At 40.9% G+C, this 18594-nt stretch overlaps 1 protein-coding gene across 1 annotated transcript; it reads right to left on the bottom strand.

Annotated features, from left to right (window-relative positions):
- Window positions 1–262: 262 nt before the first annotated feature.
- ERI1 (exoribonuclease 1) lies at window positions 263–18078 on the bottom strand. Its single transcript, XM_014062258.2, has 7 exons — window positions 17959–18078; window positions 13187–13368; window positions 9833–10043; window positions 8303–8386; window positions 6138–6247; window positions 5064–5178; window positions 263–2244 (listed from the first exon to the last, which is right to left on the bottom strand). The coding sequence occupies exons 1-7, from the start codon at window positions 18031–18033 to the stop codon at window positions 2005–2007; spliced, it is 1017 nt and encodes a 338-aa protein (XP_013917733.2). The 5' UTR covers window positions 18034–18078; the 3' UTR covers window positions 263–2004.
- Window positions 18079–18594: the final 516 nt, after the last annotated feature.

Below are 18594 nucleotides of genomic sequence, written 5' to 3'. Positions count from 1 at the left end.
ATCTATCAATAAGTAGGACTTCTGCAGTGGAGAAATCTCCGCATTATGTCCATTTGTGATTGCTTGGCACTATGTAACTAAAATGTTCATAAATTATTTCTTGTGGCCCACAGCAGCCTTATCAACATACATGCATACCCCAAAGGAGATCAGCCACAGATGGTCCTTTGTTGTCCACTGTCTTAACTCCAGTTGCAACAACCAGCTAAAATTTCTATCTGTTCCCACAATCGATTTTTGAATGGGAAAAGGAGCTAAGGGATAACATTACAAAGTACCTTTATTGGACAGATATAACACATTAAATTGAAATACAAATGATTACAGTGGATTGAAACCTTTTTTAAAGTAAAAATATACAAACTGTATTCAAAAGAATATAAACTTTTATACCAAAAGCTGATATTTAAAGTGTCCAGAAGATGAATGGCTAGTTGTGCAGTGGAAAAAAGTTGACCTAGCACAAAATCTTAAGCTGTGTCCATAACAACATATGACATAGTTTTAGTAGATTCACCCCAAAGCCTAGATTCACCTGAGTCATAAACAATGTGGACTGACTGGTCCATAAATTGATCAAGCCTATTTTTACTTATCACAAGGTGTGAACTAGTCATAGTCTTTCAAATTCCAATTTCAAATTCATCCCAATTCCATGAACAAAACATGTAGAAAAGATTTTACACATGATTTAAAGTGTTAAAGTAGAAAAGAATATTAAGATTGCAGGCTGCAGCAGAAAGTGTAATTTCAAATCATTATTCACTTTTGCTCTGGACAGATTACAAGAAAGCATAATATTTACAAAATGGGCTTTCAGGAGAAAACCAATGCTGCATACAGTGCCAAACTATACACTGTACAGAGCCACTGTGAGGTATAATAGATTGAAGATGGGCTTGAATCCTTGTTTAGACCTGAAGTCACTAGTCGACTTGAATGAATCATCCATTCCCTCAGAACATTCTAGGCAACAATTTGCGCAGAATTCCCACGAAAGTGGCAAAATATAACAAACCAATTTGAAGTTAGAAATCTGTAACAGTTGTGCAATTAACATTAAAATGTGCCATGCTATGTAATGGTTCGGGACATTAAAAACATAAATTGTATTTATTAAAGCAAGTCTTTCAAAAAAAATAATAAGTTGAAATGTCAAAACAAAGGTTGGCATAATAATCTACAGAGAAGTGATTTGTTTCTTTTTGATTATATAAATGAAATACTGGCATGAAATCCATGCCAAAGCTTAAATTATTATAGAAATAATTTGCTTCCCTGTTTTTTTTTTTTAATAATGCTTGGGAAGGATATTAAAGTAAGTTATGCAATGGAAGGAAAAAAGTACAATAATCCTTGTTAAACACATCTCCATTATTTTTATAAAAATGTAATGAAATGTTTAATTGCTACCAGAATTTAATAAAGCTAAAAGGTAACTAATATTGGCTCAATAAGTCTCTCAACATCAATACATACATCAAAAAATGTATTACTACTGGAATTTTCTATCAACTGTGTAAGGAAGATCAAACTTGAAAAAACAAATCCCCTTTATGAAGAATTTACCAAACCCAGATAAACCAACACATTCCAGGAAACAATTTGGTCATTGTGACATGAAATCAAAAAGATCTTTCTGGTACATTAAACAGTAAAAGAAAAGATCAGCAAAGATGCATTCCCCATGGTATTCAACTATGTTAAACATCTTATTAGTGTTGTTATATCTGCAGATCAAATGTTACACTTTGGTTTGACTTTATTTCAAAGAAAACCATTTTAATACGTGCATAAATTTCTTGAATAACTAAAATGAAACTTAGCGTGACTAATTTAGAGTGTTAAATTAAGAGAGACTTTCAGTGGGTGCTCTGTGATCTGTATATTTCTGCAAGGGGTTAAACTGGGGATAGAGCCCCCTTTAAAAACTCAACTCTCTGAAATGGCTTTTGAATACCAAGAATATGGGCCTGAAAGACAGGGTAACTCACTTTCTAATATTTATCGAAACCTGGGCATCTGTGGGATTGGAGCGCCCTCTATTGGAGTCGAGGAAGGGACTGCTAGCAGATGCCCGCCGTGCATTCTCTCATTTACACGGAGTTCACATCCATCCTGAAGCATTCGAATGGCTATTCGTGCAATGTTCTTGGAATCATCCAGCCCACTGTGAGGCCGTCCATCATAGTCCATCCCAAGTTTTTCCAACATGGTTGACAGCTTTGTTTGGCATCTAGGAACCTGGAAAATGAATTGAATCATTACTGTTGTGGCCTGCCTGCTGCCAGCGGAGTTGACGGCATACTCGGACGATGAGAAGGTTGGAGGAGGAACTTGGACCAGTCTTGGAGTCTGGGGAAGGCTCTGATGAGGGCTCTGCATCAAAAGCAGAGATAGAGCCAGGGAAGTCCAACATTTCCCAGCTGCGTTTGGAGTCAGAAATAAGTGGGGAGGACGAATAGCTGGGGCCTGTTCCAGCTGTTAGGAGGAGAGAACAACTGAGGACAAGGTGCCGACTCAGGGAGAAAGGTACACATGGATGCTGAATGGCCCCTCCCTGGCTGGAGAATAAATAGGAGGAAAGGGGAGGGGTTGTTGCAGGAGGAGCGTTTGGATTTATTTTGCAAGATTTGCTTATCCTGGTTCGTGCCTCAGAGACTGCTTGCCAGAACTTAATTTGCAGCTTTGCAACTGGAAGCTCCCAGCCTGGCAATTATCTCAAGAAACTGATAAGGCCTGTTACTGCAATTAAGTCTTTGAAGGATTATTGCCTGGACTTTTCAGTGTGTGAATGGCAGTAATTCACAGGATCTAAATAAAAAGGAGGTTTTCAGGACAAGGAGTCTGTTTCTTGGTTCTGCTAAGGCTGAGTCAGAACAATAACCATATTTTTGGAGTAGGACACACCTTTTTCCCTCAAAAAAGAGGCTGAAAATCTGAGTGCATCTTATACACTGAATACAGCATTTTTTGCCTCCTGCAACTCCACCCCATCACAAAATGGCCATGCATAGCCTTTAGGCTTTCAGAGTGCTCCTGGGGGCTGTAGAGGGCAGAAATGAGTGAAAAACGGGCCATTTTGTTTGCTCAATTTTGCCCCCCCCTGCCCCAGGAGTACTCTATAAGCCTCCTAAAAGCTATGCATCCCCTTTTTTGAAAAAACACAAGTCCATTTTCACAAAAAACTGGCCATTTTTGGGAGGTCTGCAGAGTGCAAAAATGTTTTTTTTTTAAATTTGCCTCTTCAAAATCTTGGTGCATCTTATACGCCAAAAATATAGTACTAGCTGCTCTAAATTCTACCCCTGTCCACGCATGTGTGAGATGGCAGTGGGCTTTTGCATATTCCAGCTATGCTCTGAAGTCCAGCAGATTTCCTACATGAAGGGGTGAAATTTTAAAGTAAACTGATTTGATTTAAATAAATAAAAGGACAATATTTGGCATACCAAACCATTTCCCTTTTTTTTTCTGAGAATGTCTCTGTGATAACCTAGGTATTTAGGCATTCTTAGAAAACAGAAATGGGTGTTTTATTTGAAAATATGTTCACTTGCACCAAAGAAGATCAAAAAGGGTAAAGCTGGAGAATTAAGAGCATACCCTGGAGGGGAATACTGGGAAGGATAGTGGAGAGCAAGAGAACCAGTTTTCCTTCAGCAAAGGGATCTTTTACAACAGACCACGTCCTTCAAGGTGCCCATGTTATAAGAGCACATAGGACTCGTTCTCACATTTCAAATAATGCCTATTGCTCCAAAGAATGTTTGTAGGTCTGTTGTTCCAGTTGCTGCAGTTGTACAAAAATGAGGAATGGGCAACAAAAGGCAACATTCAGATTCTGAGTTTCATAAGTGCAGTATCTAGCAGAGGTAGGCAGGGTATTTGTGCTCCTAATAAAATCTACATGGTCTTCTTCAATATATAGTCCTCACTTAACCGACTTTGAAGTTACAACAGCACTGAAAGAGGATACTTATGACCAGTGCTCTAGGTTGTAGCCAGTGCAGTGTCCCCACATTCACATGATCACAATTCAAGCAGGTCACAACCATTTACGATGGTCACAGCGTCCCACAGTCAAGCAATTTCCATTTGGGATCTTCGTAACTGGCTTCAGACAAGCAAAGTCAATAGAAAAGTCAGCAGGAAATCATAAATCACAGTCACATGATATTGCGCTTAGGGACCTGTGGAAGTCCTTAAGATCTGATTCACTTAATAATTGTAGTGGAACTGACATCAAAAGTTCCACATAATTACGTGACATTTCATTTAATAACCATTTAGTGATGGTGTTGCTGTCCCAAGTGTGATCAGTGAGAATTGTCTGTATTTTAAAGTTACAGGAGTGATCTATGGACATCACCAGAATCAGAGGGATACTTAAGGCATCCATTTCCCTGCTTAAAATGGATCCAAAACTAAAAAAGAAGGCATCCCTTTTCCATCTCATTTAGGGGTTGCAGAAGGGCTATTGAATGGCAGTATAAAACTCCATTTATATCCTATCTGTCATACAGATCTCAGTAGGGGCAATCGTTAGCCCAAACTTTATATAGTTCTCCTAGCTCAGTGATGATAAACCTGTAACATGTGTGACAAATCTGACACATCACGAAGTTTTTGGTAACACACCAGCATTTACCAACATTCAAAAACTACTTTCAAAAGCACAATTTTGGGAAGCTGAGGAATTGGAATGGTGCAAAGTGGCCTTTTTCAGCGACAACATAAGTTAGGGCTGAAGCCGAGGTCAGACCATGACTCCAGGCCCAGCCTTAGCATTGCTGCCAAGTGCCAATGCTCAAGATGTGAGGTGGGTGGGGAATAGAAAATTGTTTCTCTTTCCTCTCCAATGTGTATGTATGTGACATGCCATCAGAATGAACTTGTATTTTCTGAGTTTTTGACATGCCAAGCCCCAAAGATTTGCCATTGCTGTCCTAGCCGCAGCACATAGATAAATTCATTACTGCCAATTATTATAACTCTATTTCTAAATTTCTACTTTTCTCAACTAGAATCTGAATGCTTCAGGAAACAAGGAGACAACAAACCTTGTAGAAGTTTCCATAGGATTTGCGGATATTAATCCACTTCTTAGCAAATGAAGGATACTTCAGACGACTAATACGACACTGGATATTTAAAAATTTACTCATATCCCAGGACCTTTAACAAAGAAGCAAACAAATAAATCACAATATTTTAAGGATGCCAATTTAGCTTTTCATCAGGAGGCTCTTTTAAGCTTCTTTTGCAAATTATTTGGATATTTGTTTGATTATTTCCCCAATTTTTCTGGGACAATTTGTAAATCTTTTTTTAAAGAGTCCCTGAATCTTAAACAGACCACCAGTTTTATTTCTGGCAACACCTACTGTTAAATTCCTCTTTCAGTGGCTCAAATATGCACTAAGAATTTTATTTGCCTAAATTTTGTTAGGGAAATATTGTATTATTCAATGCTGTTGATTTTTTTTCTGACATTTTATTGATTATATTTTTCATTAGTTTTGTAATTCATTAATTTGTACAATTGTACTATGATTTTGTAGTTTATTATTGTCTTATTACTAATGATACTTTTTATTAAAATGTAAAAGATATGTCCCAAACATTAAATAATCAACAGATATATGAATGTACTCCCTTTTAAGGTTCTGCAAATGGCATTCTTCAACTATCTTTGTCAAAGAGAAAGTTAGCATATTTATAATCCCCTGCTCATGTATAGGCACTTAATAAAAACAGCTGACTTCAATGCTCATTTATGAATGTTAATGAGTTACCTATGCAGATTACTTTTCTTGAATTCAACAAGTTGTAATCTACTACACGCTGGATTTTAATCAAAGTACCTTTGCTATAACCTTTTCAGAATAGAAAATATTTCTTCTAATCATGTGGTACAGCAAGTAGGGAAAACATCCAAGGGGATCTGACATTCCAGTCACAGTATCCTATTTAGCTTATTGTTGCAAATACAACTAAACTGAACAATTCCAGAGATACAATTCTGTCAAAACTAAAGTATGGTTTTAAGAACACTGACATAATTCAATAATTGCAATTAAAAAGTAAGTATGATTCATCAACTGAATATATGTATATCTCTCCCTAACACATACCCATCTGTTAATATGCAATAGCTGTATTTGCTTCCTAGTTCTTTCTGTTTCATCCAGTCTACAACACATTGCAGCACTTTTGGGAATTCATCAGCCTTCTCTACCAGCTCCTAGAAATATTATGAATGAAAATACAATTACTGTATATTAAGAAACTCAAATATTAATTATACAATGTGAGAATAATATAAAGAGGGCTTCTGTCAAGTCATATTATTAAAAATCTACTATACTCTCTTTGGTTTTCTACAATAACGATTAATGCAACAAAATATCCTATATACATTCTTATTATATTCAGTGAGAAAACTTCGTTATAACTACTGAAGTATCTGCATTATGTTAATATTCTTTAATGGCTGAGGGGGGGGGGGCAGGAGGGAAGGATCTCCTAGATCCAACTCTTGCAAGTTGTATTTTCAAAAATCCTGCAGCCTGTCAACCATCCTGGTTATTCTTTTCTCTTCTTCCATCCCTTCTCAGCTTGGGAAACTGGAAGAAAATTGCAATTTATGGTAAAAAAGACTTTTTTTTTTTTTGCTCCACAGAGCCTAACTGTAATGTATAAGAAAAGAACTAAGGCTTTAAGCAGTAGCAAGTTAACATCAATATTAAGGGTCTTTATCTCAAAAGCATCTAAAATGTCTATTGCTCTATATCAGATTAATATCGAACAAACCATTACAAACCAAAATGTATACATGTACATTTTTCTGGTGCTTGTAACTTACTAAGTTACTAAGAATGTAACTAGGTAAAATTACCCCAAGCAGTCTTTGCATTAGAGCCGTGGTGGCGCAGTGGTTAGAATGCAGTACTGCAGGTCTAACTCATTACTCATACCAAGAGTTCAATTCTGAGAGCTCAAGGTTGATTCATCCTTCCATCCTTCCGAGGTCAGACTCAGATTGTTGGGAGCAATATGCTGACTCTGTAAACCACTTACCGGTAGATAAGGCTGTAAAGCTAAATACTAAAATACTTGGTTCACTCCATGGGAAGATGTTGTAATGCCATAATTCATGCTAAAGGTTACCCAGTATTAACTGTAAAAGTATTAACTGATGTGATAATTTTTGTACATCTCATTTTTTCTACATGTTTCACTTTTCTTCTTTATACTATAACTTCTATTCTAATAGCAAATCCTTCATAAAAGTTATTGCATTACATTCTTCATTAAATTATCTTTCCATTGATATATAATTTTATGGTACTACTAAAAAAAGTGGTGTTATTAGTTGAGTAGAAAATAGTAGAAAATACTCTTTTCCCCAAAGGTTTCCACAATTTTGACCACTACTGTAGAACTCTCATAAGAATTACATACAGTCCTTGGCTTATGACCACAGTTGAGCCCAAAATTTCTGTTGAAAAAGTTGCTAAGTGAGTTTACCCCATTGTATGACCTTTTTGTCACAGTTAAGTGAATCACTACAGTGAATCTTTGTTAAGCTAGTACCATCTAGTACCATGTTTGTTAAATGAATCTGGCTTCCCCATTGATTTTGCCTATCAAAAGGTTGTAAAAGATGATCACATGCTCCCAGGACACTGCAACCTTCATAAACATGAGTCAGTTGCCCAGTCTCTGAATTTTGATTGCATGGCCATGGGGATGCTGCAACAGTCATAAGTGTGAAAAATGGTCATGTCATTTTTGTTCAATGCCATTGTAACACAAACAATCACTAAATGAACTGTTAAGTCAAGGACTCTATGTATAGTATCCTCTTCTAATCAATACATGTACCATTTGAACAATTCACATTACTGATTGTACAAGCAAGCTGTCCAAGTGCATAGAGCACTGACTGGACATTAGATTTTGCCTCTGACTCAGCCAAATCAGGCATAGTGATTGCTACCAGTATGGTGTTAGAAATGGTGAGGTGTGTTCAGTTTTGCTCAAATTGTTCAGAGAAACTCAGAATTCTAATCTATAGTTATACATTTCTTTATCACAATCACTTTACTTACAGCCCATGGTACTGATTTAAAATAAATGCATTTGTAAAGAAAAAGAGAAATCTGAAAGCTTAAATCTGAGCACACCTCATTTACATGCTTTGCTTGCAGCCAGGTATTAGGAGTATATCTAATGCCTAAACGTTTATCTTTTTAAAAGGTTTTGCTTAATGAGTGTAGTCTGACAGACTATTTACCTGAGAGATTCCCGTCAAATTAATGCAGAAATCTGAGAGTTGAGGATTAATCTCTGGTTTCACATATTGCTGGAAAGTGTCTTCCTACAAAATTGAAGTTAAACATAGGTCATTTCATGATGATACAGACAAAACACAGATCTGCTCCTTACATAGCTCATTAATCCAAAGGAATAACCACCAGTCAAACATAACAATATAACAACAACAACCAGTGATACACATCAAGAAATTGCAGCTTCCTGCAATAACACCAGTGGAACTGCAAAAAATGAACTACTCGGAACATTGTGCATCTTAAAAAGGTACTGGATTGATACCTAGGACACTGGCAGCAACCCGTATCAACTATCAGAGCCAGTCAATGATATTTATGACACATTTTTAAATGTTCAGTTGATTGAGTTTCATGTTTAATAAATAAGTTTATAACAACAACAACAACAATAATGATTAGTTGAATCTTAGCAACAAATACCGCAGTACCATACTTGTGCTTTAGGTAGGATATTCTGCTGCTCCCGCTGCTATGGTTAAGGGCTTTCTTACAACTCCCACTTCAGTTTCAGGTTCACAAAGAGTACCAAGAGTTATAACACAGAGAAGCCCATAAGGCACGATATACAATCATTATACACTTGTCAAAGTATATTAGGGGCACTGTATTTGGACAGCTATGAGAAGATAACCAAGAAATACAGAAAGCCCCATCTGATGTGATAGGAATACACCTGTGATTCCACGTCATACCCACAATTGATGAATCCTTACTCAAGCCAGCATAGCCACTGAACCATGTATTGATGCCTTTTTTATTATTACATGTTGTGTGAATACAGGATGCAGACTATGTTCTTTTCAGCCAAAACAAATCAGAGAACATAGCCATAAGCCACATACCTTTCCTGTTTTTTCAATTTATCCTGCTAGGAATGTAGCCCATATTGAAACATGATTAATTCTAAACAACAAATGATGGGCCACTCCATAGCAGAAAACTAATGAGTAGGAGCATGTGCATTTATGCTAAGCTTTATGGCTTACCATGATATGCAACTGCATCCGTGTTAATTGCCTGCAGAATATTAGAATCAACATTTTAAAAACAAATTGAAAAGGAGCCTCAGGATGGCATCATTTAGAGCAGAAGAGTAGCAGAGAAGGGCATTTGGACTATTCTATTCAGTCATTTTCCTTTTCTCAAACTGTCTACTTGTGGGAATCTACCCGTGTATTTACTTCTGTTATGCTTGTTCCATTTAGCAAGAGAAAAGCGAAGGGATTTTTTCTTACACAAAATGCCTGTACATTAAGCAGCATATATATATATATAATTATTTTCTTATGGATATAACTTAAGGTCTAAAAATGGTTATGGCAGTCAGAGTCATAAACTGCCTAATTTGTTGATCAGAATGCACACAAGGCAACATAATACCTTTGATTGCCTATCAGTTTTCAAAATGAAAAACTCAATTTCTCATGAATTTATTAAACTATCTAGTAATTAGGGAGGACAGGAATACTTACTATTTGTAACGTCTGTGTATTTAGTAAAACAATAGGAAATTCGATTATTTCATGTGTAAATTCAGGCTGATTTTTTTCTTCACAAGTTGCTTCAAAATCAATAACACAGATATAATTGTAGTAGTCTTCTGCATTTGGAGGTTGCTTGTGCATTAATTTTTCTTTCTTATAGTAATTTTTCAGCCTCTTCTTTAATACGTCTTTTACTCCTCTGTTAAAAAAAATAGTGGTTATTTCTAGGATATTTTAGTATACTGTTGAGTTAGAACAGAAATGTAGCCTTTCCTAATCCAATTGGACATTATCTCTCCATGAAAATGCCAGTCTGGTTTTTAATAACTTCCTCCAACAGAAATGACAAGAATTGCCTACTCTGATCTGTTTGCACCAAACTAGCCTCAAAAGGAAGTTGCTCCTACTGTGCAATTTTCCACTGAGAAAGAGATAAAACATGAACAGAAACATTCGATGGGATTATAAAATTCCCTATGCTTTTAAGAAATTTAAGAGATTATTTTTAGACAAAATGTATTCCAGTTTTTACTTAAGTTGTTTGCAATGACATGAAAAGTTATTTCTGCACAAACAAGTAATCTTTTCATTTACATTTCAGATGAATTAAATGGTCTCTAGGGCAGAGAATAGAAGTAACACTTTCATGTACACTATTTACAAAAAAACAGTATATAAAAAATTGTGACGCTTTTACATATCTGACATAGGAAGCTATTTTCTAAAAAAAATCAGACCACAGTTCCACCTAACCCCAATAATGTCAATTATAGTTGAGAGGAATTCTAGGTGGCCCAATCAAGAGTTTCTTTCAACTCTACCTGAAAATGCCAAGAATCACACCTGGGTTAATTTGTCCATGAAGCCTACATTCACTAAACGACCACTAAATTACTAAACCACCACCAACTGCAAAGTATTATTTTTATTCTTCTTGTTCCAACTTTAATTTAGGTATGCAATTTATTCATAGCCTCAGTCCAAGTTGATATTTAGGATGATGTCAAATTATTAAAACTAAATATTGTACTGTATGTACATATAAAACAACAAATGTATATAAGCCTATCTCCAAACACATTATAGAAAAGTCAGGTTTTTACTAGCCTCTGAGAGGACATTAGGGTAGGGGCCTTCCTTGCCTAGGAGTCAGGCTGTTAGGAAGACAAGGAAATGTTTGCTATTGGAATCCCTCTTATCACACCACTCAATGAAGAAGAAACTCTTCTACCATTTAGGTTTTCTTTTTTTCACAAAAGATTTTAATTTTTTAAATTCAATTTTCACTGAATTCTTTCTTTTTTTCTATCAGATGAGCCTTTCCAAAAAGTTCACCTGAAGCTATTTCCATGTATCCCTTTAACAGAAGATATGGGCCCCACTTTCTGCCTCCGCGCACCCCATTTTCTACCCATTCCGATCCCCACCACTCAGAACAGGCGGAAAATGGGTTGTGCAGAGGCCGAAAACGGGGCAGGCGGAGGCTGAAAACAGGGCGTGTGCAGGTCAATGTTCCCTCTAATTTTTTTTCAGTGTGAGCAGAAAAGTATAGTGTTTGAGCGGCATATTTTCATGCCTGAGCACCTGAATTTTTTTCACAGATGTCACCTAAGACAACAACAAAATCAGTATTATTTGAAACTTAAAGTTATGTTTATTCAAGGTACCCGCTTAATTAAAAGTGTTATATAATATCAGTATCACTTAACAACAGTCCTGCTTAGCAACCAAAATGTTGGCTCAGAAACTCTGGCATTGAAGCATGCAAGTCTTAAAGCTGTCAAGTTACAAGACTCTTGCACCCCTAACCCTTTAGAAAAAAAAACAGAGGTCTTCAAACCTGACAGCCTTAAGATTTGTGGACTTCAACTCCCAGAATTCCTCCTCCAGTCATGTTGGCTCAGAAACTCTGGCATTGAAGCATGCAAGTCTTAAAGCTGTCAGGTTACAAGACTCTTGCACCCCTAACCCTTTAGGGAAAAAAAACCCAGGGGTCTTCAAACCTGACAGCTTTAAGCCTTGTGGACTTCAACTCCCAGAATTCCTCCTCCAGTCATGTTGCAGCAACGTCATCTGCGTGGATCTGCTCCATCTTCGGGTTTTTTCACAGGGGGCAGGGCTGCCGCTGAAGATGCCAATGAGCCCCCACCGCCACTAGAATAGCTGCTGCCACCTCCTCCTCCTCCAACAGCACCAACATATTTGCTGCCCAGCGCTGCAGCTGAGGTGAAGCCTCCAAAGCTCCCGCTGGCGCCCCCGCCCATGGCAGCGGCGGCGGTGCCTCCCCCTCCGCTTGGAGCACCTCAGCTGGGCTCTGGGTTACCCCTGCCGCCGCCTCCACCTCCACCGTGCTTTTGAGAAGCCATGAGGCCTTTTTTTCTGCTCCCGCCCCCTCCGCCGCCTTCCTACTAGCGCCCGCGGCTAAATGGCTCCTCAAAAGCATGGCGGAGGAGGAAGGGGGAGGGATAACGCGGGGGCCAGCTCAGGTGCTCTGCGTGGAGGGAGAGGCACCACTGCCACGGGCGGGGGTGCTGACGGGAGCTTTGGCAGCTTCACCTCAGCTGCAGGGTTGGCGGCAAATCCGGCAGTGCTGTTGGAGGAGGAGGAGGCAGCAGCAGATATTCCCCTCAGCTTCCGGAGCCTGTGACAGAAATCACTGCGCAGTTAGAAACGGCTGCACGGTGTTTTCTTGCCACGTGTGCGGCCGCGCAGCCGCGCACCTTAGAGGGAACAGTGGTGCAGGTGGCAATAGGCAATGGCAATCCCTGCAGCCTGAAACAGTTGATGATTGGGAGGTTGATCCAACTGACAATCAGCTGCTGTGCTAATCAAGCTGTGCTGAAATTGAAATTGAAACACTGTTTGCTGCAAGGAGGCAAATTGCTGGGAGACAGAGGCAGATTTGTTTTTTCCTTGTGTTAATCAGGCTAAACTGAAACAGGCTGTCTTCTGTAAGGAAGCAAATTGCTGGGAGGCAGAGGCAAATTGTTTTTCTTGTTTTCCTCCCCAAAAGCTAAGTGCGTCTTATACTTCGGAGCATCTTATACTCCGAAAAATACGGTATATAATGCTACAATTCAAATTCTAGCATCACAACTTCACACAAGATTTCATACTGAAAAATCTGCTTAATGACTCTGCAGTGTGAAATCATTCTTTGCCAACAAACTCTTCCAACGACAAAGCCTTGTGCAGAAATAATTATTCATAATGTAGTTTCTTCTTTCTACAAATGATAAAACATCTCAGAAGAGAGATCCACAAGAGGTGGCTTTATTAATGCTACCTTTATATATGTAGTAAGAAACACATCAGAAAATGTATGCACTCACACACAGTTACCTCGTGTCAAGTCTGAATTCAGCGAGTTTAGCTCTCAGCTCTTCTCTATTCATTCTATTGATATAGCCATTTGTCAGAGAAATCTCTTTGTAGATTGGATCGCTGAAATCACTTGAATTAGATTTTTTATTATTTTCTTCTTGAAAATCAAATTTGCAGCACTGCTTATGCTGACAGAAAGTCTGTATGATTAGAAAAAAAGTTGTGATGGTTACAATTGTCTTTATCTTCAAAGGTTTGAATAATAATCTTATTCAACATTATCTAGAAACAATGACATTAGGTAATTTTCCAAAGGCAGGAATGATCATAGTATTATATTGAAAACGCCTTTACATATACTGAGAGGTGTAATTTATTCAGTTCTAACATCCAGCTTTTGAAATGCATTCTTTTAAAGATGGGAACCTGTTACCGTAATTGCTATGTGAGCCTAATCTTGTTTATGGCCCATCAATTAGTCAAATTTCCTACTTTGTCATCAATGTGGCACCATGTAGATGAGCATAACTCCTACGGTTAAGGAATTTAGCAACATTTCAAAACAGGCCCAAAGGCAATACTATTTTATTTTAAATTTTAGAACTGGGAATAGCATATAATAGGCATCTGTGTTTAAGTTTCCTTTATTTGTATGCCGCCCTTTTCCCTGGGGGGACTCAGGGCGGCTCACAATTCAAAAAAAAAGGGGGGGGGAAGACAAACAGTAGACAATACAACATGTTAAAAAAGAGCACAACAGTCACACAGTTCAGGTGGGGCTACAATCTTAACCCCAGGCCAGCCGGGACAGCCAGATCTTTAAAGCGGTGCGGAAGGACTGGAGGGTGGTGAGGGTCCGAATCTCCACGGGGAGTTCGTTCCAAAGGGTCGGAGCAGCCACCGAGAAGGCTCTCCTCCGGGTAGTTGCCAGTCTGCACTGGCTGGAAGATGGAATTCGGAGGAGGCCTAATCGATGCGATCGTATCGGTCTAGTGGAGGTAATTGGCAGTAGGCGGTCTCTCAAGTACCCAGGCCCACTACCATGAAGGGCTTTATAGGTGATAAGTAGCACCTTGAAGCGCACCCGGAGATCAACAGGTAGCCAGTGCAGCTCGCGGAGGATAGGTGTTACTTGGGTGAAGCGAGGTGCACCCACAATCGCTCGCGCGGCCGCATTCTGGACTAGCTGAAGTCGCCAAATGCTCTTCAAGGGCAGCCCCATGTAGAGCACATTGCAGTATTCCAGCCTAGAGGTCACAAGGGCACGAGTGACTGTTGTGAGGGCCTCACGGTTCAGGTAGGGACGCAACTGGTGTACCAGGCGAACCTGGGCAAATGCCCCCCTGGTCACAGCTGACAAATGATGTTCGAAGGTCAGCTGTGGGTCCAGGAGGACTCCCAAGTTGCGAACCCTGTCTGAGGGGCGTATAATTTGACCCCCCAGCCTGAGAGATGGAACACTTGGCCAATTCGCGGGAGGGAAACACAGCAGTCACTCGGTCTTTTCTGGATTGAGCACAAGCTTGTTGACCCCCATCCAGTCTTTAACAGCCTCCAGACCCTGGCTCATCACATCCATCGCTTCGTTGAGTTGGCACGGGGCGGACAGATACAACTGAGTATCGTCCGCATATTGATGGTATTTTATCCCGTGCCGTCGAATGATCTCACCCAGCGGTTTCATGTAGATGTTGAAAAGAAGGGGGGACAGGACCGAACCCTGCGGCACCCCATATTTTAGGGGCCTCAGGGACGATCTCTGCCCCCCGACCAACACCGACTGCGACCTGTCCGAGAGGTAAGAGGAGAACCACTGTAAAACAGCGCCTCCCACCCCCACCTCCCGCAGTCGTCGCAGAAGGATACCATGGTCGATGGTATCGAAAGCCGCCGAGAGGTCAAGGAGCACCAGGATGGAGGCGTGGCCTCCATCCCTGGCTCTCCAAAGATCATCGGTCAACACGACCAAAGCGGTTTCTGTGCTGCAGCCAGGTCTGAAGCCTGGCTGCATAACTTGCTACATTCCTTCTTTACAGTATTTTTACAGATTCTTATATTCTATTTTTTGAAGATAAGCTTAAAGGCTTGTTGATCAGAAGGTTGGTTGTTCGAGACCCAGGTACTGCATGACGGGGTGAGCTCCTCTTCTTGCCCCAGGTCTTGCCAACCTAGCAGTTCAAAAGAATGCAAATGCAAGTACATAAATAAGTACCACTTTGATGGGAAGGTAACAGAAGTCTGTGTGCCTTGGTGTTTAGTCATGCTGGCCATATGACCACAGAAGCATTTTCAGACAACACTGGCTTCCTCGACTAGGAAATGGAGATAAGCACCACTCCCTAGAATTGAACACAACTGGGCAGGGGAAACCTTTATCTTTTTAAACTTAAAGTCATCAGATAAATATCATCAAAGGAAATTGTAGAAACTATAATAGAAGAACATCCTGGTGCATTTTAGAGGTCAACAATTAAGAATAGGCAAATATGGTAGATATAATTTAAAAGTTACAAGACCCTTATGAAAAAGTTTTCTCAAGTATGAATTTGAAGAAATTAAACCACTGTATGCTTGTGGATTGGATAAAGGCCGGCCTTAGTTCCACATGAGAAACAATTCAATGGTGGGGGAAGGAGCCAGTAAGCCTGAGGATGCATTGTAATATCAATGGAAAAGCACAAGGGGCTTTTCAAGGGTAGAGAAACAAGAAGGAAGAATGTATGGAGGCAGACTTATCCTTTTCTAAAATCCAAGATAGCCTTGAGTAGAATGAAGTATGATGAAGCAAGAATAACTACAACTGGGACCGGGTCTGTGACTTTCCAGATTAGCAAGAAACCCCTTTGCCCTGTGCTGATGAGCTAGGTTGGGCCTGGAGTTCATACTGTGCTGCATCTTAGGAGCTTCTTGCAGCCACACAGCTGTGGCACACCAAGAAGCCCCTTTGTGCTTCCTAGGCTAAAATGACTTTCTGCTGTGCGGCAAGGTTGGTTGAAGCGTCCAGGAACATCTCTAGTTTCATGCTGCAGCTGTGGAGCTTCTTACAGCCAGAGATGTAGTGCACCAAGCCCCTATATTCCTTCCCTAGCCTCAAGGCATTTTCACACATACCTCCCCTTTCCCTGGCCTTCCTGCAGTGTGGAGCCTGCCAGTGTGTGCAGGCTCCACACTGCAGCACATCCACAACTCACGTGTGAGCTCTACTGGGCCTTCCCTACAGCCCTTACCTGAGACTCCCACCAGAGCCGTGGTGGTACAGTGTTAGAATGCAGTACTGCAGGCTAACTCTGCATTCTACTGCCAGGAGTTTGATCCTGACTGTCTCAAGGTTGACTCAGCCTTCCATAGTTGGTAAAATGAGGAAATTTTACCTCATTGGGGGCAATATGTGGCTCTGAAAACTGCATAAAGCTGTAAAGCATCGTGAAGCAATATATAAGTCTAAGTGCGATTGCTATTTCCCACTTAACGGCCCATGCATCTGGAGTTACAATTACAGCTGGGATTGCCAGGACTGCAATTGCTAAGTAATATGCGTCACTAAGCAAAATACATTCAGCACTGTAGCACTGCAAATTTCTTGGGTATTTCCAGGTAACACAAACAGCTTGCCTCACCATCGTTTTTACTAACAGTTCAAGCAAGGCATTGTCACCTTGTTTGCCCATGCTATTTTTAAAAAAATCATGATTTCACCTTTTAATATTAACACTACCCACCCTATGGTTTTCCCAGTTGCAATGTATGGCTGCAAAGGTTGGACCATAAGAAAGGCTAAGTGCCAAAGAATTGAGGCCTTTTAACTATGGTGCTGGAGAAAATTCCTGTAAGTCCCTTGGACTATAGGTTGGATGATCCTATATTCCCAACTTATCCCTTCCAACCCATCCACCCACAGCAACCCAACAGCATGTGGAAGTTTTATAGTATATCTATGATATATTATAGCAGAGACATCATCCTGACAACAAAAGTGTATATAGACAAGGCTATGGTTTCCCCAGTCGCAATGTATGGTTGTGAAAGTTGGACCATAAGAAAGACTGAGTGCCAAATTGAGAATATGGTGCTGAAAGTGTCCTGTGAATGCCTTGGACTGCAAGGCGATCAAACCGGTCAGTCCTAGAGGAGATTAACCCTGATTGCTGTTTAGAAGGCCAGATCCTGAAGATGAAACTCAAATACTTTGCCCACCTAATGAGAAGGAAGGGGGCAAAAGAAGGGGATGACAGAGAATGAGGTGGCTGGATGGAGTCACCGAAGCAGGCATGAGCTTAAATGGACTCCAGAGGATGGTAGAGGACAGGAAGGCCTGGAGGAACGTTGTCCATGGGGTCGCGATGGGTCGGACACGACTTCGCAACAGCAACAAACTCTCCAACCCTCTTGGAAGTGTAACGAGGTTGGGTTTGTTTGTTTTAGCACCGATTCCTCCTTTGGGCAGTGATCCACCCTGGTTAGATGCAAAACCCAACTGGAAAGACGAAACTCAACGGACTACAAAAAAAAAAAAAAAAACCCAACCCTTTATATGGGTTTTCTTCAAAGGCCCAAGGATCTCCCGTGCAATCGCAAAAAGAAGATTCCGCGGGAGACCCCCGTTCACCGGGAAGCACGAGCGCTTTCCCGCCGCGGTCCAATGGCTTTCAGTCTCTGGCGCCGCTTGCCCCGCCTTCGGCGAGGGAGGAGCTCCGAGCCCTTCGACCGATGACGGGAGGAGCTCTCCAGCCGGGGCGGTTGGTTTTCTGGGCGCCAAGCGGCTAGCCTGGTGGCCGCGGAGGGACACTCACCGAGGCCTCGCGGGTTTCCGCGTTCTCCTCCCCGGTGTGGTCTCGTCGCGGCATGTTCTCTTTCTGCACCTCCATTTGGCGGCGGGAAAACCTCGGGCTCTTGTCTTCCTCGGGCTCTTGTCTTCCTCGGGCTCCTGCAGAGGAGAGGGGGGGGGAGAGAGAGGAGGGAAGGCGCCAACCCCTCTTTTTTCCCCCCAACCAGACAAAACACCGCACCGGATTGGGTGACGTCAGGACGCCCCTCACGCTCCTTCAATGGTGGATCGGAGGCGGGGTTCGATAGTGGGAACGCCTCCCCGCAAGGATGGGGCGGCAATGTAATGTGACGTCAGGGCCCGCCGGAAAATAACGAACGTGGCTCCTCTGAGCCGCTCTGGGAACTGAGCGAAAGGCGCGGCCTCCTAGGCTTTTACTTCTGTAATTTCGCGGGAAGGGCCAGGCCGGTTCGGGCCGAAGGGTTCCTCTTGTTCGCTGCTTTCTAAAGTCCCTGCCAGGAACCGCCGATTCCGTTGCGAACGTGGCAAAATCAGATTCTTGTTAAGCGACGATTAGAGAAAGATTTTTTTTAAAAAAAAATCAGAATTTTACTCAATCTTGACGTCTGGAGCGTTCACACTGGGAATTAAGGAGACAATG

Source organism: Thamnophis sirtalis, unplaced genomic scaffold (assembly GCF_051295495.1).
Source record: "Thamnophis sirtalis isolate CommonGarterSnake01/CBP01778 unplaced genomic scaffold, rThaSir2_p1.2 scaffold_5, whole genome shotgun sequence".
In the NCBI taxonomy this organism is placed as follows: Eukaryota; Metazoa; Chordata; class Lepidosauria; order Squamata; family Natricidae; genus Thamnophis; species Thamnophis sirtalis.
Note: the sequence above shows the minus strand (reverse complement) of the source record. Positions and strands in the feature narration are given on the sequence as shown.